Source organism: Anolis sagrei, chromosome 1 (genome assembly GCF_037176765.1).
Source record: "Anolis sagrei isolate rAnoSag1 chromosome 1, rAnoSag1.mat, whole genome shotgun sequence".
NCBI classification, from domain to species: domain Eukaryota; kingdom Metazoa; phylum Chordata; class Lepidosauria; order Squamata; family Dactyloidae; genus Anolis; species Anolis sagrei.
In genome coordinates, this window is record NC_090021.1 from 98,597,299 (window position 1) to 98,622,430 (window position 25,132).

Sequence of the window (25,132 nt, forward strand, 5' to 3'; positions counted from 1 at the left end):
TAGGATCAGGATGCTCCCCCACGTTACAGAATAACAAATAAACTAAATAATTTTAGATCAATAAAATGGCCATTATTTCACTCTGGTTCATGGGTCAAGTCTCATTATTAAACTTTTCAACTTGGACTAAAATCATGGCAAAATCATGACCAGTAGTGGTCCTTGCAGTTCAGTGCCATGATATCAGATCATTTCCTCCCTGCAATCTTTGAAACTGTCTGAAAACCAGTCCTGTGGGGTTTCTAAGCCTTCTGAAGCGGGTTTTTGGTATGCCGATGGAGAACTGCCCCACTACAAGTTTCTCTTGGGAAGGTGAAATTGCCTTCCTCTGGATTTGCAGATTCTGTCAGTGGGAATGCAGTACTGAATTCCGTCCATCACATGAAGCCAAAGCAGCACTGGGACGCTTACTCATCTACCAGACACCGTGGTAAAGCCACGGTATCCTTCTGGGATGCCTCGCTGATATGGGACTTGGAGGTATTGTTCTGCAGTGGCTCCAATCCTTCCCTGAGGGTTGTTCCAAGAAGGTGTTGCTGAGGGACACCTGCTCATCCTCACAACCATTGACTTGTGGGGTCCTGCAAGGATCAGTACTGTTTCCCATGTTGTTTAACATTTACATGAAGACACTAGGAGAGATTATCTGGTGTTTTGGGGTCAGATGTCACCTGTACACAGATGATGTTCAGCTCTATCACTCCTTCCCATCTATTACTAAGGAGACTGTTCAGACCTTGAACCGGAGATCCTTCTGGTCAATCTCAAGACCGAAGAGTGCATAGGGTTACAGCTTGTGCTGTATGGGATTACACTCCCCCTGAAGACACAGGTTCGCAGCTTGGGAATGATCCTAGACGCATCGCTGAGCCTGGAACCCCAGGTCTCTGCGGTGGCTAGGGGAGCTTTTGCACAACTAAAACTTGTGCGACCCTTACCTTGGGAAGTCTGACTTGGCTATGGTGGTCCATGCTCTTGTTACATCCTGAATAGACTACTGCAATGCACTCTACATGGGATTGCCTTTGAGGCTGCCTGGAAGTTCCAACTAGTCCATTGGTCAGCAGCCAGGTTACTCACCGGAGCAGCATACAGAGAGCATACAACCCCTCTGTTACACCAGCTCCACTGGCTGCTGATCTGCTACTGAGCACAATTCAAAGTGCTGCTCTTAACCTTTAAAACCCTGAACAGTTGTGGCTCAGATTACCTGTCCAAACATATCTCCCGTTATGAACCATCACAAAGTTTAAGATCAGCTGGAGAGACCCTGCTCTCAATCCCTCCACCATTGCAAGCGCGACTGGTGGGGACGAGAAACAGGGTCTTCTCTGTGGTGGCCCCTCATCTGTGGAACTCTCTCCCCAGTGATATCAGATTGGCTACCTCCCTCCTGTCCTTTAGAAAGAAACTCAAAACCTGGTTATGGGACCAAGCATTTGAACAGTAGCAGCAGCCACTGGGAATAAGATTCAATGTAATATGTATGACAATGGACTATCCCAGATACTGATTTTAAACTGGCATGGTTTTAATCCAATGTTTCTTAATGTAATGTATTTTAATGAACTGTTTTTAAATGTGTTTTATGATTATGGCTAGCACTCAAATGAGGGTTCGTTGTGAAGCCGCCTTGAGCCCCTCCCCGCCCTCTCGGGAGGGGTGAGAAGGACGGGGTACAACGTATTAAATAAATAAATAAAACACACTTGTGCCAGTTTGAAAGATAGATATAATACTGGTTGTGACAACCTGCCTTCTCACTTTTTGTAAGAAATCTTCCCAGTAGCATTACCACTTCTGCCTTTCTCAGCCTCCTGGAGAGTTTTACTCTGAGTCTCCTTCAGTGAGGAGGGTGGGATATAAATGCTGTAAACAAACAAACAAACAAACAATTTCTTGGAACATTTAAGAATGAGATTGGCCCTACTGTTGATATAAATGCAGGGAAAGAGCTCAGCTGGAGCAGTAAGGTTAGAATCCTAAATGCTCAAATATAGAAGTCAGTGGATAAATTTAAAAAATAAATTACAAGGACAAATTAGGCAGACATTTGGATTTGTTTTATGTTTGAGTTTCAATTTACAATATTTTATCTATCTTCTATCCTAGACTTCTAACAAAGCAGTGTTGCAATTAAATTGCGCAATTGAGAGAGTAGAGTGCAGGAAGGCAGTTTACCTGACTTTTCCAATATTTGATCATGATCCAGAAATACAGCTGTATCTAGTCAATCTTTCTATTCAAAACATATTTCTAGCATTATATAGTAGTTAGAATCAACAATGGCATGAAGGAAGGAATCAGCTGTTCTGTTAGGCCTTCCTTGATGTTTGTCAGAGGGAATTACTTGTTAGATTTTTCAGAAAGATGATAAAAACTTGGTTGTGGGACCAAGCCTTTGGGACAGTACAATAAGGCAACAATAGGAAACTACCTTGCTGACCAGATTCGATATGGATGATTTGAGAAGGTTTAAACTGTTTTAACGTTGAAATATTGATTTTAGTGTTTATGTATGTTTATAGTTTATTTTATGTTCCAGCATTGTTCCATTATGTTCAATTATTTTATGTTCCAGCATTGAATGTTTGCTGAATATATGTTGTGCTCTGCCCCGAGTCCCCTTCGGGGTGAGGAGGGTGGAATATAAACATTTAAAATAACATAAATAAATGAATGGATAGATTTTCCACTTATTTCAGAGGCTGTTGAATTTAATATTAGCACTGTATATGCAGTCTTAGTGTTCGATTGGAGTATGAGAGACCCCGGTTTAAATTCTTCCTGATTGCAAATTCTGGAATAAGTGGCTATTAGTGTAAACAAGTCACTTCTTCAGTATTGCATGCTGGAGCAAAATAACTATTAGGCCACCAGCATCATGCTCTAGAGCAGGGTTTCGTAAACTTTTCCACTCAGGATACCTTTCTACCTGATATATTTTTACATGATCCCAGATTGCATAACTATATAAAAAAAGTATAAAAATAAAACATTTACTGGTAGCAAAGCAGCATTTGCAAGGCTTGCTAAACTGATTTTCCTTTGTATGAAGTACAGTAAAAGTGTCTTCTGCAGAATCCACTGTAAACACTACGCAACAAATTTGTGTAAATGTCTAAAACAGCCACTAGGTGATGTTCAGGTTTTTATTATTGCCAATTTTGGGGGACCCCAACAGTGAGCTAAGGGAACCCCATTTAGGGCTGGGACTCACAGATTGAGAAGAAGTGCTCTAAGAGAGTAGGGGCAGGGAACATGCAAACTTTCCATTTAGTATCTTCCCTATCACCTGTTTTGTTAGTGCACTGCTGAATTTTGGTTGTAAATAGAAGTTATAACAACAACCCCCTTCCAGTTTCATATTAAAATTTGTTGTCTGGAAATGTGTGCCTTGCTTTTAATTGTGCCTTTGGAAGTCTCCCAAAAGCTCAAATCAGCCTCCATTCAACTTCTCTAAAGTGAAACTGAGGCTTCTTTGGTGTTTATTTTCAACAGTTTTGTGCAATGGGAAAAATGACAACTGTAAATGCAGTGGGTTGAGGGGGGCAGTTCAGCTCTCAGAAATAGTCCTTACCTTCTCTAGAGGCATTGCCTTGGCCAGTATTAAATATAACTGCTTGAATAATATGCCTTTATTTGATCAAATACTTCCATTTTAATGTGTCCAGAAAGCAGTACTTTAGATGTCTTTTCAAAAGTAAACTCCATTATTTTCTTCACTCAGATAATGATGCACCTATCAATAATAATGAATGGATTGTTTTTTCTCAGTCTAACCCCCCCCCCCCCCCCCCACTTTAATAGGCTTGTTGATCTCGGCTCCCTGAAGGAAGGCAATATAAGTAATATTGATATCTCCATCAAACAGTTAGTGAGTCCTGAGCATCCATCCCTGTTATCTAATTTTCTTATTTAAAATAATCTCTTTGATCATGAAACAAGTTATTTCCATGCTGTGATCAGGATGGGACATTGCCATACTGCCAACAAAGTCCAAACAATAATATTGTGTTGAATAAAACTGAGGTATTTTCCAATTTTTTTTAAAGAAAACAGTTTATTGCAGAGTGATCAATAATTTATGCATTAAGAAGGGATTGAGCTTGCTATTTTTGGGAGGTACAAACACTGAAAGTAAGAAGAAAGTGAGCAAACTTGTTTTGCTATTAGTTCACATAGGCTGGAGACCACACTGAAGATTAGATTCTGTTTATGGTAGAATCTGAAATTAATGATGTCTGCTAGGTAAATAGGAGGCTTAAAGGATGCAGAATCATTTGGGAAAATTGTGTTTAAGTCTGTCCCTGACAATTGTTGATGTGGGATTTTTTTGTCCTTGGAACATGATAAGCAGATAAGTTTCAGAAGATGCACAGAAAAGCTATTTCAGGTTCAGCACTAAGCACCAACAGTTTTAGCAAACAGAACATAATGTATTCTCTGTGAGTTCTGCATAAGTGTCTTCTCTGTTGATATTTATATTAATCACAGTTATCTACTGCCGACATTCTAAGGAATGATTCACATTCCTAATAATAATAATAATAATAATAATAATAATAATAATAATAAATAATAATTTATTTATTTATATTCTGTCCTTCTTCATTAGGGGACAGAGAGGACTACAGTATATACAGCAAACATAGGCAAACATTCCGTGCCTTACAATCACATACAATGAGAAACACAAACACAGACAAGACAAAGGATCCCCCTTTCATTTCCAGCTTCTGGAGATGGTGCTAGTCTCTGGCTCTGGGGGGAGATGCTTTTTTCCATTTCCAAGATGAGGAGCCTATGTTATCACCCCCTGGTCACGTGGCCAGCAAGACTGCTTGGAGTGTCTTTTTGCCTTTACCCATCAAAGCGGTACCTATTTATCTACTCACATTTGTATGTTTTCAAACAGCTAGGTTGACAGGAGCTAGGGCTAACAGCAGGAGCTCACCCCATCCTACAGATCCGAACTGCCAATGCACAGCAGCACAAGGATTTGACCCATTTCTCCACTGTGGCCCTTGCTCAGAATTAGAATGGGAGAACCCATGGGCTATTTGTTTCTGGGATCTTTGTTTGTTTTGATATGATCATATACATTTTTGTGTTTGGAGGAACTCAAAATGAGGAGGGAAAGATCCAGAAGTTCTCTTCTGACTTTCCAGAGACAAGCTGGCTGGAAGTTTCTTTCCTTCTGTAGGTTATTCTAAAAATAACCTAATATTTAGGAGCAATGCCACAGCAGAGTAATGATTTGGGCCATTTTTTTCTTATTAACTATCTGTGCAGGGAAAGATGGGATACCAATAAAATAATATGAAAATAGAAATGAACTAGATAATGGCTTTAGTTTTTATAGAGTTAATGGTCATCTGATTGCTTGTCTTTCTCAATGAATGGTTTAATCCTTTTTCACACAAGTTTTATATTCCAAAATTTGTTGATGCTTGTGGTCTTTGATGATTTGATAAAGAATGATTACTTTTGAAGAGAATCTTTAGTTAATAAACAGTAAAAAAAAAAAACCAGGAATGCAGAAATCATTTTTCCTTGCAGTGGATTTGATGTATCTTGAAAATTGTTATTAAAGTGTGTTGTTCCCCTTGGCATCTGGCCCATTTGGTCATTTATGGCTGAGCAGATGTTTTTGTTATAGAGGTTAATTGAGTATTGATTAATGAATATGAGACTTCTTGTTCTTATGGACTCACTCTTCCTTCTAGAAAGATAATTCAGCCTTAGAATCCTAGGTAATGTATTGTAAGTAACACCTACATATTAAAGTAATTGAGGAATTGGAGACTTAATGATGGCTGTCAGAAATGTCTTCCATGTTATGTTTACCCCTTCTTGACCCACTTACAGCATCTAAGGACAAAAGAAGTGAATGGAACAATACTGTTTTTATGGTTGGCAGCTTGCTAATGCATTAGGTTTATGAAAGGCATGATTTGCAGGTATTTGACTTGGAAACTGTTTTTGACTGAAATTTATTTATTTATTTGCTTTACTTCTATACTGCCTTTCTCAGCCAAAATGGCGACTCAAGGCGGTTTGCATAGTAAAGGTTAACACAACAACATCAAAAAGGCAATTAAAAACACATTATACAAACATATCAAGTCAAAAACAATCATTATCATAGACGTGCGCCTCAGCATACAAATCAGAATCAGAATCCGTAATCATAATCCTTTATACCAATTCCTATGTTCAGTTGTACCATCTTACTGTATTTCATTGCACTATTTAGCCAAATTCTTGTTCGTAAAGCCAAGTCTTGACTTTCCTCCGGAATGCCAGCAGTAAAGGGGCCTGTCTGATGTCCACAGGTAGGGCGTTCCACAGCCGAGGGGCCACCACCGAGAAGGCCCTGTCTCTCGTTCCCGCCAACTGCGCCTGCGATGCAGGCGGGACCGAAAGCAGGGCCTCCCCAGACGATCTTAATGTCCTAGTCGGTTTATAGGAGGAAATGCGTTCGGAGAGGTAAGTAGGGCCAGAACCGTTTAGGGCTTTATAGGCTAAAGCCAGCACCTTGAATTGTGCCCGGTAGCAAATTGGCAGCCATTGGAGCTGGCGCAACAGAGGAGTGGTGTGCTCCCTGAGTGCCGCTCCTGTTAGCAACCTGGCTGCCGAACATTGGACCATTTGAAGCTTCCGAGCAGTCTTCAAGGGCAACCCCACGTAGAGAGCGTTGCAGTAGTCTAAGCGGGATGTAACCAGAGCGTGGACTACCGTGGCCAAGTCAGACTTCCCAAGGTACGGTCACAGCTGGCGCACGAGTTTTAACTGTGCAAATGCTCCCCTGGTCATCGCCGAAACCTGGGGTTCCAGGCTCAGCGATGAGTCCAGGGTTACACCCAAGCTGCGAACCTGTGTCTTCAAGGGGAGTTCAACCCCATCCAATACAGGCTGTAACCCTATACCCTGTTCGGCTTTGCGACTGACCAGGAGTACCTCTGTCTTGTCTGGATTCAATTTCAATTTGTTCGCCCTCATCCAGACCGTCACAGCAGCCAAGCACCGGTTCAGGGCCTGGACAGCCTCCTTAGTAGCAGGTGGAAAGGAGTGACAGAGTTTGACATCATCCGCGTACAGATGACACCGTACCCCGAAACTCCGGATGATCTCACCCAGCGGCTTCATGTAGATGTTGAACAACATGGGAGACAGTATTGAGCCCTGAGGAACCCCACAAGACAACGGTTGTGGGGTTCCTCAGGACACTCCCCCTGTCGAGCTCCCGGCGCAGATCATCCACTAAGGCGACCAAGGCTGTCTCGGTACCATGTCCCGGCCTAAAGCCAGACTGTGCCGGATCTAGATAATCAGTGTCTACCAAGAATACCTGGAGTTCTGAGGCCACCACACGTTCCAAGACTTTGCCCAAGAAGGGGAGATTGGAAACTGGCCGATAGTTGTCGAATTGAGTGGGGTCCAGTGATGGTGTTTTCAACAGCGGTTTTATTATAGCTTGTTTTAAGCTCGCTGGAATGATGCCTTCCCGAAGGGAGGCATTAACCACCACCTTCACCCACTCAGCCAATCCCCCTCTGGCTTCCTTCAAGAGCCAGGATGGACAGGGGTCCAGGATGCATGTGGTAGGCCTCATTCCTCCAAGTATCTTGTCCACATCCTCGGGTTTCACCAATTGAAATGAATCCAATAAAACCAGACAAGCAGATGCTCCAGCTACATTCTCATCTACTGCCGTTAATATGGTGTCCAGACCAGAACGGATCAAAGCGACTTTGTCTGCAAAGAACTGAGCAAAAGCATCACAGTGGGCTGTCGGGTTGTCAGGGCTCCCGTCTTGAGCGATGGGATTTAAAAGGCCTCTGACAACTCGAAACAGCTCAGCCGGACGGTTCTTTGCAGACGCAATAGTGGCCGCGAAGAAAGATTTCTTTGCGGCCTTTATTGCCGCGGCATATGCCCTTAAAAAGGACACAAACCGTGTTCGGTTTGGCTCGCTCGGATCCGAACGCCACATGCTCTCTAGTTCCCTCTCCTTTTGCTTCATCACTGCCAACTCCTTGTTGAACCAAGGAGCTGGTTTAGCTCGGCTACTTGGGAGGGAACGTTCCAGAGCGATCGTGTCTATTGCCCTAGTCATCTCCCTGTTCCAGAGAGAGACCAGGGCATCAACAGAATCACCAACTGAGGAGGCGGGAAATTCTCCAAGAGCCATCAGGAATCCATCCGGATCCATAAGCCTCCTGGGGCGGACCAGCTTAATGGGTCCCCCACCTCTGCAGAGGTTAGGAGGTGCAGTAAGTCTAAATCTGACCAGGTGGTGGTCGGTCCATGGCAACGGAGAGACGGACAACTCTTCGACACCGCCACCATGCTCCCATCCCTGACAAAAGACCAAATCCAATGTGTGTCCAGCACAGTGGGTGAGGCCAGATACCCGTTGGGACAGCCCCATGGTTGCCATGGAAGACATGAAGTCCTGAGCCGCTCCTACGAGGGTAGCCTCGGCATGTACATTGAAGTCCCCCAGCACAAGAAGCCGTTGGGACTCCAATGCCAAGCTCGAGACCACCCCTGCTAGCTCAGGTAGGGAGACCGTGGTGCAGCGAGGTGGGCGGTACACTAGCAGAATCCCTATTCTGTCCCGGTCACCCACCCTCAGGTGGACACATTCGAAATTAGTTGACTGTGGGATGGGGCCTCTGGTCAGAGGGATTGTATTTCTATAGACCACTGCAACTCCGCCTCCCCGCCCTCTGGATCTCGATTGGTGCTGCACGGAGAAGCCTGGTGGACAAAGCTGGGTCAAATTTACCCCTCCAGCTTCGTCCAGCCAGGTCTCCGTGATGCACGCCAGATCTGCCCGTTCCTCCAAAATTATGTCTTGGATGAAAGATGTTTTTCCGTTGACAGATCTGGCGTTCAACAGCACCATCTTCAATCCAGAGGGACCGCCATCCTGGGTACACCAACTTACCTTGTCAGGAGACCGATTACAAATTATTAAATTTCTTCTTCTTTTATCTCTAGGCCGAATTTGAGTTGTCAAATTTCCTCTATCTCTAGGCCGAATTGGCGGTCTCCCTTTCCTGCATCTCCCCCTCCCCGTTATAGTTTCTATGGGGACCCCTCGGCCGTTGGAACATCCCTCTTCTACCATATTGCACTTCACCCTCATATCTTCTTCCCATAGTTCATTCCAGATTAATTGCTCTGTTAGTTTTCCCTCTTGCCACCCTACTCCTTTCCAATCCTTTCCCACCCCTGCATTGTTATTTTTGGGATCTTCCCACCCGCTCCACCCCCTGTCTCCCTCCCAATCCACCAACAGAACTGTTAGTAGGTACCAAGGGATGAGGATCGACATGAGTGGCAGCGTTGATACTACGTTGGTGCTAGTGCCAGCAGGTATTAAAGTGCAAGATGCTAATGCTATTAAAGTGCACTAGATATTATCACACAGTTAATGAGCTAAACTGCTGTGGTAGAGGGTTAAGGGATAAAGTGCAAGGAGCTTAAAGTACAAAGAATTTAAAATGCAGATGGTAACGAATGGTTAAAGTGCCGGCAGTTAGGAGACTTAGCAGCGTTGGCCCAAATAGATGTACTAACAGTGCAAAACAGCGCAAATTTTGTTTGTTCAGTCTACAGTCTTAACTTGGTTCACACGCCAGATTTTTAGGGAGTATTGGTAGGATTGCTACAATGAGTACAGAGTCTGATAATGAATTAGTTGATGTTTCTTTCCGGGATTAGAGGCGATAACATGGTAGATGACCATTCAATACGATACAATGATGGCGGCCGTTGGCAAATCTCGTAACAGCAGTTATGTAGAGATTCCTGCCAACCAGCAATGGCCAAGGAGCCCTGAGATGGTAATATCGCTCAGGCAGCGGTGGGTGTGCAGGGGGGACAGCCGGTCGCTCCCGAGCCTCCGCCAAGAGTGGAAACGCAGAGGCGGCGTCAGTTGGCACCGGGGACGCGGAGGAGCCAGGCCGCTCCCAAGTTCCGACAAGGGCCTCTGACAACGATGGGAATGCAGTGGAGGCACCAACTGCAAGGCCACAACAACTGCTGGGCCACGCCTGGACCTCCGCCAGATGGCGGCGCGGAGGGGGTGCAGCAGGGCGCAAGGTCGAAGAGAAGCTGGTTAGAGATACCTCCGCTGATGAGCTTCCTGCTCAATAGGAAGTCCTCCACACAGTGGCAGCCAGAGTCCTCCAAACAATGGCGGCCAAGGTCCTCCAAGCAATGGCGGCCAGGCCAACACCCGGCACCCGGTACCAAGGCCCTCTCAGTAGTCCTCAGAAGCTCTCCTAGCAGAGAGTAGGCCCCCGCTCAATCCCTCCGCAGCGCACGCCACTAGCCGCCAGGAGATGCAGGGGGGACGCTGGCGCCGAGGGCAGAAGGAACAGCCAAAGCACCGAAGAGGGGACGCCGGCGAAACGCCAAGCAAACAAAGAACGAAGATCCCAAGCGGCAAGGAGAAGAGCGGTCCCCCGACCGGGAGCAGCAACAGCAACGCGGCGACCAAGACCCCGCGGCAGCGCGGCGGTAGCGCGGTCATCTGTGGAAGCCGGAGGCAGCAGGCAGCAAGGCCCGGCCAGCTGGAGACGGAGACGGAGCAGCAGCAAGGGACAGACGAGGCAATCCACCGGTAGGTTTTAAATCCAGTCCGAGGTTCGGACGAGCGATTAGGTGGCCAGGCAGCGAATTAGGCGGTCAGGCAGCGGCAGTCAGCCGGCTAGGAGGGAACGCTCTTGCAAGGCCAAAGATGGAAGTGGCCTCGGCGTTCTACCTCTCCTCCTTCTCCCTCTTAACTCCCCCTTCTTTAAATGGAGACTCACCAAAAAGACCCCCTGAGGGCTCCTTCGAACCCTCGGTTGCCAATGGTGACGGTTGGTAGTTGGGGGAGATCTGGATGAAAGGGATTAGGGTTAGATTGAAGAGTCTCACCAGACCGCTCCGCAAGTCAGCTGTTACCTCTCCGCCATCATACCGGAAATCCAAGTTCCTTTAAGGTCCCAGAGGATAAGGGGTTGTTGATATCACCTCAAGGGGCCCTGGTGATGCGTTATGAATGAATGATTTGAACAAACAGGCATCAATGTTTGTGTTAATGTTACTCTGTTGTGAATTGCATTTCATTTTATAATTGACTGACCATCTGTAGTTGCTGTGGAAATATCTGAATTATTCAGGTTCCACCACTTTAAATAGGCGACAATTTATAATGTGATATTACATGGGACTCTCAGTTAATCCCATGTATTTCTCTGGTAATGTAAGCTCATTTTCACTGTTCTTTTGTTGTTTAGCTGGTCTAGTTTGTAGCTGTTTGAGAATTGGGGCTCCAGAACTTGGCTGTCTGCTGAAAATATAGTTGATCAAATAAATCTGTGCCTTAGGTTCAGATGTGGGCAATTACTAGGTGCTGAAGGGCTGTGTTGGCCTCCAGCCTTCATGAGCCAAAATCCACATAAGTGTCCCCAGCTCTGATGTTTCGACAATTAAAAAATTCCCTCTGATGTTCTTAGGAAATAAACGAGTTGGGTGGCTTGGGGCATTCAAAAATGTCCATATAAGGCCACAGTTTACCTAACCTACTCTAGTTTGGCATACCTTAGGAAAGAATTGTAGAAACGTACGTACAAATTGAGGCTTTGGACTGTCAAATTGATGGACAAGAAAGGATAAATCACTCACAATTGAATGCTGAACTTGGAGGAAGCAGAGGATTTGATGGGACAATCTCTGCTTTTGAAACATCCTAAAATATGCTCTGCAGGACTGTAAAAACCGCCATAGATAATCTGCGTTTCTTAGTAGGGCAAGAATTAGTACCATTGTGATGGTACCACAACAGCAGTGTAATGATGGATTTAGGTCAATAGAAATAATTTTTCAAAATTTTGAAAAAAAATTCCATAAAATGTTTTTGTTGGAACTGAAAATGATTAGTTTATGTTTTTAAATCAGGCAATCCCTTTCCCCATTTATATTGACCAACTATATCAGGATTGCTATAGTGCAACTTGTGGGCCATATGTGTCCCCAGGAACTGTTTCCGTACCTCCTAGGGGTCAAAAATACTGAGAGCTCTGTTCACCACCTATTTGCCTCTATGAACAACTTAGGCTCAAGGGAGACCTTTTGTGAACTTTGTCACTATGTGTTCTAAAGAAAGGCCTTTCCTGGGCCTAAAATCACCAGGGGGACCTAAAACATAGCTAAAATGCAACACCTACAGGTTGTTATATAGCAATTTATGGGAAGACACAGTGGGGAGCATGCTTCCAAAGTTTCCTTGGGGCCTAATGCAGCACCCTTGCAGCACAGTTGCCCACCCTAAATATATGTTCCCTTTGTTCTCTACCAGAAGTTGATGTGGTATTTGGTCATTAACGTGTATCTTTTCTTATTTGGACTTTCTTGCAGATTGGACAACTTGCATTCCAAGGCATGAAAAGATTAAATCGAATCCAGTCAATTGTTTTTGAAACCGCCTACAATACAAATGAGAACATGCTAATCTGTGCACCTACTGGGGCAGGGAAAACTAACATTGCCATGTTAACTGTTCTACATGAAATCCGGCAGCATGTTCACCAGGGAGTTATCAAAAAGGACGAATTTAAGGTAGGAACTGCTTTACATGTTGTAAGATAGATTGTGCCAGAATCCAGCAAATTTGCATGGATTCAAGAAGTTCTCAAGGACATTGTGTTTTCCCCAAGTCTTGTGATGATGAAGCCTGTTGATTTATTTTGTTGCAGGCATGCAGTATTTTTTTCTCAGTTCAGAAAATCTTATTACCCATGTGAAAACCTCTAAAATATACTTAGCTTTGATATGGAACCAATTTTCCAAATGATAAGCATGTACTACTGTATATCAGAAACTCTTTTCTTTTGTGTTATTTTTAAAATAGCCACACACTTATCTAACACTAGTAGCTACTTTCCATATACTACTTTTAAGGTCTTTCTCCCGTGCTTGCCATAAATGCTAGGGATCATATTTCAAAATAAACTGTGATTTGTATCAGTTGCTGTGAAATCCACAGTTTTGTACACATTGCTAATTTATCAAACTGGTGTTCTTTCTGTGCAGATTGTTTATGTCGCTCCTATGAAGGCCTTGGCAGCTGAAATGACAAATTACTTCAGCAAGCGTCTGGAGCCACTAGGCATCACGGTAAAGGAGCTGACTGGTGATATGCAGTTGTCGAAAAGTGAAATTCTGCGGACGCAGGTATGCTATATGGCAGACATAAATAGATGCATCACTACAATGATGTAACAGTTCAGTGCAAGAAAATAACAAAAGTATGCCTTGTTAACTACTTTAATATTGATGTTTCTACAAAAATTGTGGGTTAACTGACCATTGACGCAGGGCACTAGTCAACACAGTTATTGCCTTCTATGAACTGAGAACATACATGCTTCTTGAATGTTGCATAGAGAATTTATGGTTCCTGATCTCCCAGTGCTGGTTGAAGCTCAGAAGGAATGAGTATTGTATGTGAGTCCTCTTTTCCCACTATAGCAGTGGTTCTCAACCCGTGGGTCCCCAGGTGTTTTGGCCTACAACTCCTAGAAATCCCAACCAATTTACCAGCTGTTAGGATTTCTGTCAGTTGAAGGCCAAAATATCAGGGACTCAAGGGTTGAGACCCACTGCACTATAGGCCTGGAGCTCTAGTGTTTTAAGTCTGTATAATATATTGGTCTGAAACTCACTGCAAATTGGATGACCTCTGAATTAAATAATATTTTCAGTGAAGTTCATTGGTGGTCTTAGAAAAGCCATAGGCCCCATCTACTCTGACAGTGTACTATTGTTAGGGATTCCTCATCTTTGGAAGAGGAAGGGGAGCAGGGAAGTGCTCAGGAATTGGAGGGAGAAGAGGAATCAGACGATGAGGTTTTGAAAGTGCCCACATTTCTAGAGAGACAAAAAGAGACAGAGCACAGACGGTGTTCAGCTAGAATAGCTACTAAAAATGCTGGGCTAACTGGAAGATGCCCTAGCACCTCCTGCGTGGGGAATTCAGGGCTATAAATCAGAAGCAGGAGCAGTCAGCTTTTGCTGGTAATAACGACCCTGATATTGATGTTTTCACTCCGATGGAACCCACTTTGTGTCTACTGCTAAGGACTTAGTGATCTTTTGCCTGTTGTCTGATGGAAGACTGCTGTTTCTTTTGGGTCTTTGTAAGAGACTTTAATTTGTGTCTGGATTAAGACTTCTTTGCTTTCTTTTGCACTTTTCAATGGAATTTGCTTATCCTTTGTGTCTGCTGAAGTAAAGCATTTTTCTTTTACTTTCAATGTTGCATTAAGGCTGTTTTTGAAGGGCAACTCAGGACAACTATTGCTTCAATAAATTGTGGCAGCTACAAAACATGTCATCAATGCATGCTGAGGTGCATTTAATAGTATACACACATTTAAAAGTATCAGGAAAGTCAAAGTTCAGCCAAATAATGGACTGGAGCAGATACCAATGTATTCTAGATCCAGGGCAAAATCATCTTTTTTTTCACCCCTTCCCAACCCATACCTCCAGAATGTTGATGCACATTTTCTCCCCAAAATCAAAACAAAACAAAACTACAGAATGGTTTGAAACTAGATTCGGTGGCTAATGTAATCATTCACCTGGCCTCAAACCAGTTCTATACCTGTCAGTCTAACCACCCACACAACAAAATCTTTAATTTTCACATGTACTATGGAGATAAGAATACTGGTTTACCTAATGGGTTGTTGTAAGAATTGCAACAGTGCAATACACATGTTGTACAATGAGACTCCCAAATGTGCTGTTTTAAATTTTTATTTTTTATTTGATCCAGAGGCCTTTGGAACCAGTTTTAGGGGGTTTGGTTTATAAAAACAACCAATCCCACGTGTATAAAAAGAAGGTGCCCCACAATACATAACACAACAAATGTGTTTATTTATTAATTTAGACCATTTCTACCCCGCCCTTCTCACCCCCGAGGGGGGACTCAGGGCGGCTAACACATTTTTTTTTTATAACAGCACTGTGCAGCTTTATTAAATTACTTGGATACAGTAATATCTGAAGACTGACAGTTTCTGAAGTGTAACAGATTCAGCATGAACTTTACACTACATATTCCGTTCACAAAACAAAAGGAGTTACCTGATTAGATGAGCTGAGAGTCAAAATACATTGACCACTTTATGCCCTTTTATGCATTCAGGAAATCTTCAAGCACAGTCTCTTTGTGTATTTTCTTGCCAAATGTTAAGGAAGCTTGGTAGGAGAATTAGCTTCCAGAAGCTCATTTATAGAAGTTTTCTGTAAAGATCTGGGCAACTGCAGCATTAATGTCTGATTTAACAAGATTTGTAGTAGGCACACTTACGAGACAGATGTTGATGTGGTTTATTATGTTATTGTATCATATAAACTGAGTTGGAGACCTCAATAAATCTTTAATGAGAGTCAGTAGCATGGCTCATACACATTAGTTTACTATTTTCCAAAAATACACCTAGTTTATTTCATTGAAGTGGGCACTTCTCTATTTGCAATGTTTGTGTCTCTTTGGTAATAGCTGCAGGGGCTGAACAGAATGATAACTGAAAAAAATCAGTGATTGATTGCCCTTACAATGTAGGAGTTAAGATCAAAGCAGACAATGTATGAGTGTCAGTGCTGACTAGGACAAGCAGTGCTCATGGTCGCAAATGGTATCAGGACCTTCTGATTTGTCAGTGAACAGCCTGATGAGTTTTGTCAGCTGATGGACTTCAAAAACATGAGCCATGGTAGCTTTACTTCCCAATCATTCCTAATAGAAGAAGGAAAAAATACTCCCCCCTATATAATTCATGAGTGTAAATGGAACTGTGCAGTTCTGAAGTTCTTTCAAAAGTTCTGTGGTATCTTTATATACTAACACCATTTCATTATATAATATATTCAAATAAGCTGAAACACAGAGATTCAAGGTTTCAAACTTGGGACATGTGTGATCAGTAGAATCATGCCGTAAATCAGAGTAAGTTTAGTTTTGCTCATTCTTGGCTCAAGTAGCACAATACTGTGGCTCAAGTAGCACAATAAGTTATCTCTGGCAGTAGAAGCTTCCTCATACAGGACAGGATTATCCAAAACATCTGTAAATAGCAATAGAATCTATAATGATAACAGAATATCATCATCATCTGGAAAAGAAGATAGTACTGATAGTTGTTCCAGGAGAAATTCCCAGTGGGTCCACAAACTATGTGAATGGGTTTCCAATAGACAGATTAACACAGTTAGAAAAAGTCACAAATCCTAGGTTCTTAGGTAGCAACTGAATAATTGATTCTTGAGAACTCCAGTGTGGTAGATTGTGAAACTGAGATAAGGGTAGAATCTGTAATAGTCTATCATAATAAAAACTGGACATAATACAAATGTATAAATTGTTCCTCTTTGTTTATTTCTTTTTAAAAATTGGAGGCTTGGTTGCTGTTGGTTGAATTGCTTGTATCTATTTTGTCTGTTTTTGTGTGACTGCTTGAAAGTTTTAATATGTTGCTAATGTACTCCTGGTTTCTCACAATCATCATAGGCTATCACTCATGGGCAATTGTATGATTGTCTTCCAAGGACAGAGTTTTGATGGTGGGTTCGTAAGTGACACAAGAGACCTATTCTGGATCCGCATAGTCTTTCACAATGAGGACATAGATTTCCAGATGGAATGCAGTCCTGACAAGGGTCTGCGTGACATGCTTTCCTCTTGGCATGTTTCTTCCCTTTGCTCTCTATTCACACCTCTTTAAAATCCATAGCAGTGTTAGTAACAGCTGACATCCCATTAGAGCACTTGAGGGCCAGAGATTCCCAGTTCTCAGTGTTTATTCTACATTTTTTTAAGGTTAGCTTTAAGCCCATCTTTAAATCTTTTTTGATGTCCACCGACATTCCGTTTTCTATTCCTGAGTGGAGAGTAACTATTTTGGGAGATGGTGATTGGGCATTTAGACAACGTGGCCAGTCCTGTGAATTTGATGACAGAGAATTGTTGCTTCAGTCCAGGTAGTCTTAGCTGCTTCCAGAATGCTGATGTTTGTTTGCCTGTCTTCTGAAGAGAGTTGCAGGAGTTTTCAAAGGCAACATTGATTAAATTGTTCCAAAACTTGAGAGTGACATTTGTAGCAGTCCATGTTTTGTAGGCACACAACAGAGTTGAGCAGACAATGGCTTCATAATAACACATCTTGGTATCTCTATGGATGTACAGAACCTTGGACACTCTTGCTTCATTCGAAAAAATGTTACGCTCAAGAGCTCAGATGGTGTTTTATTTCAGCATTGATGTCAACTTTTGTGGAGAGGTAGCTGCCTAAGTTACAGAAATGGTCAGCATTTTCTAGTGTTACACCATTAAGCTTTATTGCTGACATTGCAAAGGGATTGGTTGATGCCTTCTAGTAGAGTGCTTTGGTTTTCTCGATGTTCATTGAGAGGCCAAGCTTTTCATATGCTTCTTCAAAGGTGTTTAAAGTTGCTTGTAGGTCTTCCTCTGAATGAGTATAGTATCATCAGCATATTGCAGTTACATATTAATTGCAGTGATAAGAATGTACTTAAAAATAAACCTATTATGACATAAGATACAGGAGATTAACATAGATACTCTTCTTGAAATATAACCATCACAATTTGTTTTCATTGCTAAGCATGTATAATAACTAAATGTTGAAGGAAGCTCTTGTATTTTGAAGTATTCTTTTCAGTTTAACATTTTATCTGTATAACTAATAGCTACGTATGTGCCTTCCCAACTTTTGATTTCATGTTTCTTCCATGTTTCGAGCAGTCTTAAATGGTTAATATTGACATTAAAAGCAGAAGAGACAACCATGTGCATGTATCTCCCATGACTCACCTCTGTCTTTAAGATTCACAGTATGATTCCCTTATCCATTTTCTATCTGTCACAAGATCTCACCTGCTTGAGTGCCTTTTTAATGCTGGAATGGAGAGGAAAAGTCAGGGCTATTCATATATGAGTGGGGAATGGGCAAAGCAACCCATTAATGTGTAATGCAAAGGAATAAAAGGTTTATTTTCATCCTCATGCCAGATGAACACATAGCACATGACACCGCATAGGTTATCCGCTTCCCCCAAAGTCAGGATATGGCAATTCTATGAACTGTAGTGTTGTCACAGTGAGGAGAGAGCAATTGGTAACTCGGGCATTTGTTTTGTCTAATGCGCTTTAATGCTAGCTGATTTTTCAAGCTGCTAGACTTTTCAGAATAAAGACTTTTAACCAGAAATGGCAGCAGCTGGAAGCAAAGAGAGTGTGCTGCTATGATTTTGAAGAGCAGGCTTTCTAAAGGCAAGTAAGGTTACAATAAAATGCAGACCCTGACATTAGCAGGAAAAGTACCCTATTAAAAGTGTTATATTTGAAAAGAAAAGCCAATTGCAACAATACTTATATATTTTTTTTCACCATCGTAACTAGATGGAGAAAAAATGTAATGCTGAACATTTTGCACACCTGCAGCGCTTTGGGATCAGAATAGTTGCTTTTGATCGACGTTTGCCCAGGGATCTGTAACAATACCAGAAGACATCAAGAGTCTGTTACTAATAAAGAGGAAGGCTTGTTCCTTTTCTTTGCTGGGAAATCTCTCCCAGTGTTTCTCAGTGGCAGCTATGCTAAAAACCAATTTCTTTTATTCACAAGGCATAAAGGTATGCCCTATTTAAAACTAGATCCTTTCCTCCCTTAAATGAAATACAAATGGAAGTATAAGAACGTCTGCCTCTCTTTTTCAGATGTAGCACAATGTGCTCAAAGGTTGATAGTGGTGTTCAGGGTTGGAGCTACTTACAAAATGTATAGCTCCCTTCAGGTAGCTGAATTTTCTTTTCATATGCAATCATTTCTGTAATCTGAAGTCTTCCTTGTCTCACACTGAGTTATCCTCTTATGGATTTTTCTTTATAGTGGAGTGATTTATATGCCCCAGAACAAAGTGTTACTTCCCACTTCATTGTAATTTGGTCTTCCAGGTGGAACTCCATGTTGGGAAATCTACTCCCATGCCCACCCCAAAATAGCTTCTAACAGAGATGCTTTTATGTCACTTCCATGTGTGTAAATGTTATAGAAATTGCAGAAATCAATTCTTGGATGTGTCTTAAGCAGAGAAGGTCCTATCTCAGAGATGGGCGGCTTTCTATCTTTTTAATATTAGAGGTACATTTGGAAACCTCTGGGAACCCACTGGAGTGTAACTTCTAGGAACCCACTCTTGTGCTAGAACACTGCTTGCACTATAATAACCTGCAATTCTGCTGAACTCAGACTTGATCTACACTACATTATATGGTCAGTGTAGACCTATAAAATGTAGTTTGAATTGCATTATGTGGGTCTACACTAGGAGTATCAAATCCATTTTCGTTGGGAACTACACCAGCCTTGTAATTACCTTCAAATGGCCATGTACCGAGAATCAGTAGATACAAAGGATGAGCTATAATTTTTTACATGGTGGTTGGTGCTCTTTAGTTTTTACCCATTTTAGGTCTCCCATTACTTTTGATTATCCCCATTGTGTATTGAGGATAATGGGAATTGCATCGCAACAACACTTGTGGCTCTGGGGTTGGGGAAAGTTCAAAGGACATTTTAACATCAGATATCATATCCACAAGCCTTGTTATCTAAATTCAAACCCCGCTATCCTGACTGTACAGGGCAAATTGCAGTTTTCCAGATGTTACTGTATCACAACTCCCATCAGATCTAGTCTTGATGTCTAATTATAAGAAATACGGGAGTTGTAGTCCAGCATCTGTAGGCCACATAAAATGACATGGTGGGCCAGATTTGGCCTGCAAGCCTTGGGTTTGACACATGTGGTCTATGACCATACATTGCAGTTCAAACTGCATCATTGGGCATTGTAGATCCAGCCTTTGTCTCCAAAGAAGGTGAAGGCAAAGAGGGTTTTTAGAAACACATTGGCAGAGAAAGTTATGTAGACCCCTGAATGGGTGAATGTGGATGATGATGTTGGTGATGATGATTACAGGTTGAACATACTTTATCTGGAGCATACTTTTTCTGTTCTTGAGCTGAGAATAAAGTACTGTATATACTCGAGTATAAGCTGACTCAAATATAAACCAAGGCACCGAATTTTAGCACAAAAAAACTCGAATATAAACTGAGGGTGGGAAATTCAACAGCTACTGGTAAATTAAAAAAAATACCAATAAAATCGCATTAATTGAGGCATCAGTAGGTTAAATGTTTTTGAATATTTACATAAAACAGTAATTTAAGATAAGACGGTCCAACTCTGATTACATCATTATTCTAACCTTCTTTAGTGCTTACGTATCCTAATACTTATAGAGTAAAATAATAAATGTAATAATAACAATAATGCTGGAGTAAAATAAAAAGATTGGCTGGGGAGGCCCTGTTCTTGGCCCCACCGCCTTTGCCAGCACAATTGATGTCTTCTCAGTGTTGCCCCCGGCTGTGAAACTCCCTCGCCAGCGACATCAGACAGGCCCATCTCTTCTGGTTATCAGAAAAAATTAAAGACCTGGCTCTATACACAAGCATTTTTAAGAATAAGTTATTATGGGTTTCAACACAGTCTGAATAAGGATTATGAGCAAGGATTATGGATGAATGGAATCATGCACTTTATGTTTTTAATCTGTTTATTGTTGTTTCATTTGTTCAACTGTTTTAATTGTTTTAGTACGAGGGATATGTTTTATTGTTTATTGTTATGTTTTGTCATGTGGTATTGAATCTTGTCAGAGTTGTGAGCTGCCTTGAGTCTCCTATGGGGTGAGAAAGACTGGTTATGAGTAAAGTAGAATCATAGAATCATTGAGTTGGAAAATATCTTGTGGGCCATTCAGTCAAACCTCCTGCCAAGAAGCAGGAAAATCGCATTCAAAGCATCCCTGGCAGATGGCCATCCAGCCTCTGTTTACAAACCTCCAAAGAAGGAGCCTCCACCACACTCAAGGGCAGACAGTTCCCCTGCTGAACAGCTCTCACAATCAGGAAGTTCTTCCTAATGTTCAGGTAGAAGCTCCTTTCCTGTACTTTGAAGCCATAGTCTCCAGGGCATCATAAAACAAGCTCCCTCCCTCTTCCCTATGACTTCCCCTCACATATTTGCACATGTCTATCATGTCTCCTCTCAGCCTTCTTTTCTGAAGGCTAAACATGGCCAGCTCTTTAAGCCTCATAGGGCTTGTTCTCCAGACCCTTGATCATTTTGGTCACCCTCCTCTGGACACATTTCAGCTTGTCAACATCTCCCTTCAATTGTGGTGCCCAGAATTGGACACAATATTCCAGGTGTGGTCTGACCTAGCAGAATAGAGAGGTAGCATGACTTCCCTCTAGCTAGACACTATACTCCTATTTATGCAGGCCATAATCCCAAGCAAAGTAAGTAAGTAAATAAATAATAGTAATAATACAAAGAATAAAATACTAAATGTAATAATAAGAATAATGATAGATTAAAATAATAAATATAATAATAGAGTAAAATAATAAATGCAATAATAACAATAATAGAGCAAAATAATGCATGTAATAATAATAAATAATAAATGTAATAATAATAGAGTAAAATAATACACGTAATAATAATAAATAGAGTAAAATAATAAATTTACTGTACATTCCTATCTCAAACTTTACCACATTTTGTACTCCAGGCACGTTCTTGAAACCTGACACTGAAAGCCTGTCTTTCACTTGTATTTTTTCACCACCCTCACAATGTTTCTACACAACTTCTAATTAGAAAGAACTCATTTAAGAAAGGAGTTAAAATAATCAAAGACTTCATTAACTGACATATGCCTATATGTTGATCTTAATCTTTATGATATCATTAAAGCATCTCTCTGTTTACTAGAAAAAGAAGGAACAATTCACACATTATGCTGAGCCAAATCTAAGTTTGATTCAGAACATGTGAACTGTGACTCCTTATAGCCCACAACATAGCTTTATGGTATACACCGTTTGCATAGTAAAACATATGCTCAAATCATCTCAAACATGTTTCTTAAAAAACCAGAAATGAACATGATATTTCATTGCTTATGAGAAAGAGAAGCAGCGTGTTCAGCTAGAGATGCATTATTTGTGTTTGCGGCTTGTAGCCAGCATTAAGGTGGATAGACTTGGTGTCAGGCAGAAAAAAATCCATTAGGAAATAGGAAGGACTGGGGAGAAAAAGGTGTGCACCCTCTTCTCCCATCTCAGCACAGCAACCCAACTGGGTAACTCTGTTGAGAGAGAAGCAAAGAAAGGCGTACACGGGGGTGAGGGAGAAGCACAAAAAGCCACGTGAGGGGCAAGGGAGAAGCAGAGAAAGGTGCGCAAGGTGCAAGGGAGAAGCAAAGAAAGGTGCACTTGGCACGAGGGAGATGTAGAGAAAGGACAACTGGGCCACTGTGTGGAGAGGTGAGAGTCCTGGCGGGAAGGCGTGAGGCTGAAATAAGCTCTTCTTTCAGCCCCACACCTTCCCGCCAGGGCCCTCATTTGAGTATAAGCTAAGGGGGACTTTTTCACCCAAAAAAGGGCTGAAAAACTGAGCTTATACTCAAGTATATATGGTAACTGCTTTGGAAGACAGTGATTGGGCATTACTATACTATATGACACAATTATAAAAAATATCCTGTAATACTATAGGTTTTTCTACGTAAAGTATTCTGTTCTGCTACTTTCCTTTGGTGTGTGTATGTGCATCTCTTCTAATTGTTTTAAGATAAAATGACTAAATCCTGTTTATGATATATAAAGTACTTGGGATAGGTTCTGTTTGTTTTGTTTTTTGTTTTTGGAAAAAACACCCAAGTCTTTACAGAAGTATTAATTCAAAGAAATAGACTTTTTGGAGAAAACCTATTTTTAGTGTGCACTGTCTTCACTTTTTTCTATTAATTCTGAGTAGATTACACTTTGGTGCAGCTAAAAATGTGAAATAGTTAAATTCATCACTATGCTGGGCTTTGCAGCACAACTTTAAACGGCTAACACAGAAGCATAAGAAAAATAATTGTGTTTTGGATCTATCATTGATCTGAAACAGTTGGGCATGCTGAGAAGAAATATTTACAGCTTGCTGCCTTTGTGTTTGCATGAACTGGTGCAACAGTGTCACCTGCAGGTGAACAATCTAAGTTCCTTCATCCTTGCCGTTATTAATCCAAGCAGCAGTGCTGTAAAATTGAAATGCTCTTGCTGTATAGCAACCACTCTTCTCAGAAAAGGTCTCATTTTGAATTCAGTATAAGCAGGCTAAGCAAATCTTTTGCCTAAAAGCGCTTCTTGTACTCTTTCCCCTTACCCACTTCCATAGAATTAATTGCTAAACTGGAAATTTTTGGGAGATTTCTCACTGAGATTTCTCACTGTAACACAAAGTATTTGAAATAAAAGAGCCTGTATAGTTTGAGTGTTGGACTACAACTCTGGAGATCAGGGTTTGCGTCCAGAATTAGCAATTATATCCCACCAGGTAATCTTAGGTAAGTCACATCACTAAGCCTCTGAGGACGGAAGAGGTATCCCCCCCCCCACAATTTTGCCAAGAAAACCCAATGATAGGCTCATCATAAGTTGGAAGTGATCTGAAAACACACAACAATAACAAATATCAAATAAGATTATTTGATTTCATTGAAAATCCTGTACTTTTTAATTCCATGTTTATCTATTAAACATGTAAATCTGACAATCTGTAACTGAATATGTTTCATCCAAACAGGCCAAATTTTAATTTAGTATTTAATGATCTGTAATTTTTTGTGGGTGTGAAATGAGCTTTTAATTAATGAAAACATAACGTTTTCATTAATTAAGATGAAGTGGAAAACATTTTGTTGAGACATTAATTAATAAACATACTACAGTTGAATGTTTCTTTTTGAACCCTAACATTTTATAGGACTGTGTGCTACCATACAACAGAGCTAGGAGATTTTGTGGTGATCCAACAGATACTTTTTACATGGTTATGTGATGTGAGGCATGATGTCCCTTTCTTTGGCAATCTTTCCTCAGTTAATGGGGAGAGAGAAACCTTCAGAAATTCAGAATGGGACTCAATAATAATAATAATAATAATAATAATAATAATAATAGTTTTATTTATGCTCGCATCTCTTGATGGCTCAAGGCGGGATGTAACAAATTCAAAAACAAACATAAAAATACAATTACTAAATTTCATAGATAAACAAACACACATATGTGTATATTTTGTGTGTGTGTGTGTATGAAATTGAAATATACTGGTAATAGAATGCAAATCAAAATTCATGATTAAAAGTTGATTGGGTAGGCCTGCTGGAAGAGATGGGTCTTCAGTTGCATTTTTGCTTTCTTCAATTGCACATTTATTTCTAGGTTAGGACTTGATGGCAGCCACCTCTGTCTTATCTGGATTTAGTTTCATTTTGTTTTTCCTCATCCAGCTCACTACCACTTCCAGGTATTCATTTAGAGGAGGCATGCTATCTTTAGCTGAGGCTGTTTTTGACGGCATGAAAAAATATATTTGGTTGTCATCAGCATACTGATAACACCCCGCCCCATGCCCATGGATGATCTCTCCCAGCGTTTTCATATACATGTTTAAAAGCATTGGAGAGAGAATGGCCCCTTGTGGGATGCCATACAACAGCTCCTTTTTTGAGGAGCAGCTATCCCCAAGCAGCACCATCTGGAACCTGTCTGAGAGGTATGACCAGAAGCATTGTAACACAATGCCTCTGATTCCCAGCCCCTCTAGGCATTCCAGAAGGATACCATGGTCAATAGTATCAAAAGCTGCTGAGAGATCTAGAAGTATCAACAGGGACATACTTCCCCTGTCAGTGTTGAGACAGAGATCATCCATTAAAGCAGCCATAAGATTCTCAACTCCATATCCTGCTCGGAAACCAGTTTGAAATGGGTCAAGGAAGTGTGTGTCATCCAAAACTGCCTGGAGTTGAAGTGCAATGACCTTCTCATTTACTTTAACTAGAAAAGGAAGGTTAGAGACTAGTCTGTAGTTATTAAGGTTCAGGGAATCAAGGGACA

At 41.4% G+C, this 25,132-nt stretch overlaps 1 protein-coding gene across 1 annotated transcript in view; it reads left to right on the forward strand.

Annotated features, from left to right (window-relative positions):
* ASCC3 (activating signal cointegrator 1 complex subunit 3) overlaps positions 1–25,132 on the forward strand; it is a 254,794-nt gene that overhangs the window by 55,423 nt on the left and 174,239 nt on the right. Inside the window, exons 9-10 of the mRNA XM_060753089.2 lie at positions 12,424–12,624; positions 13,099–13,239. Of these exons, the coding sequence (XP_060609072.2) occupies positions 12,424–12,624; positions 13,099–13,239 (342 nt within the window). The remainder of the gene's footprint in view (positions 1–12,423; positions 12,625–13,098; positions 13,240–25,132) is intronic.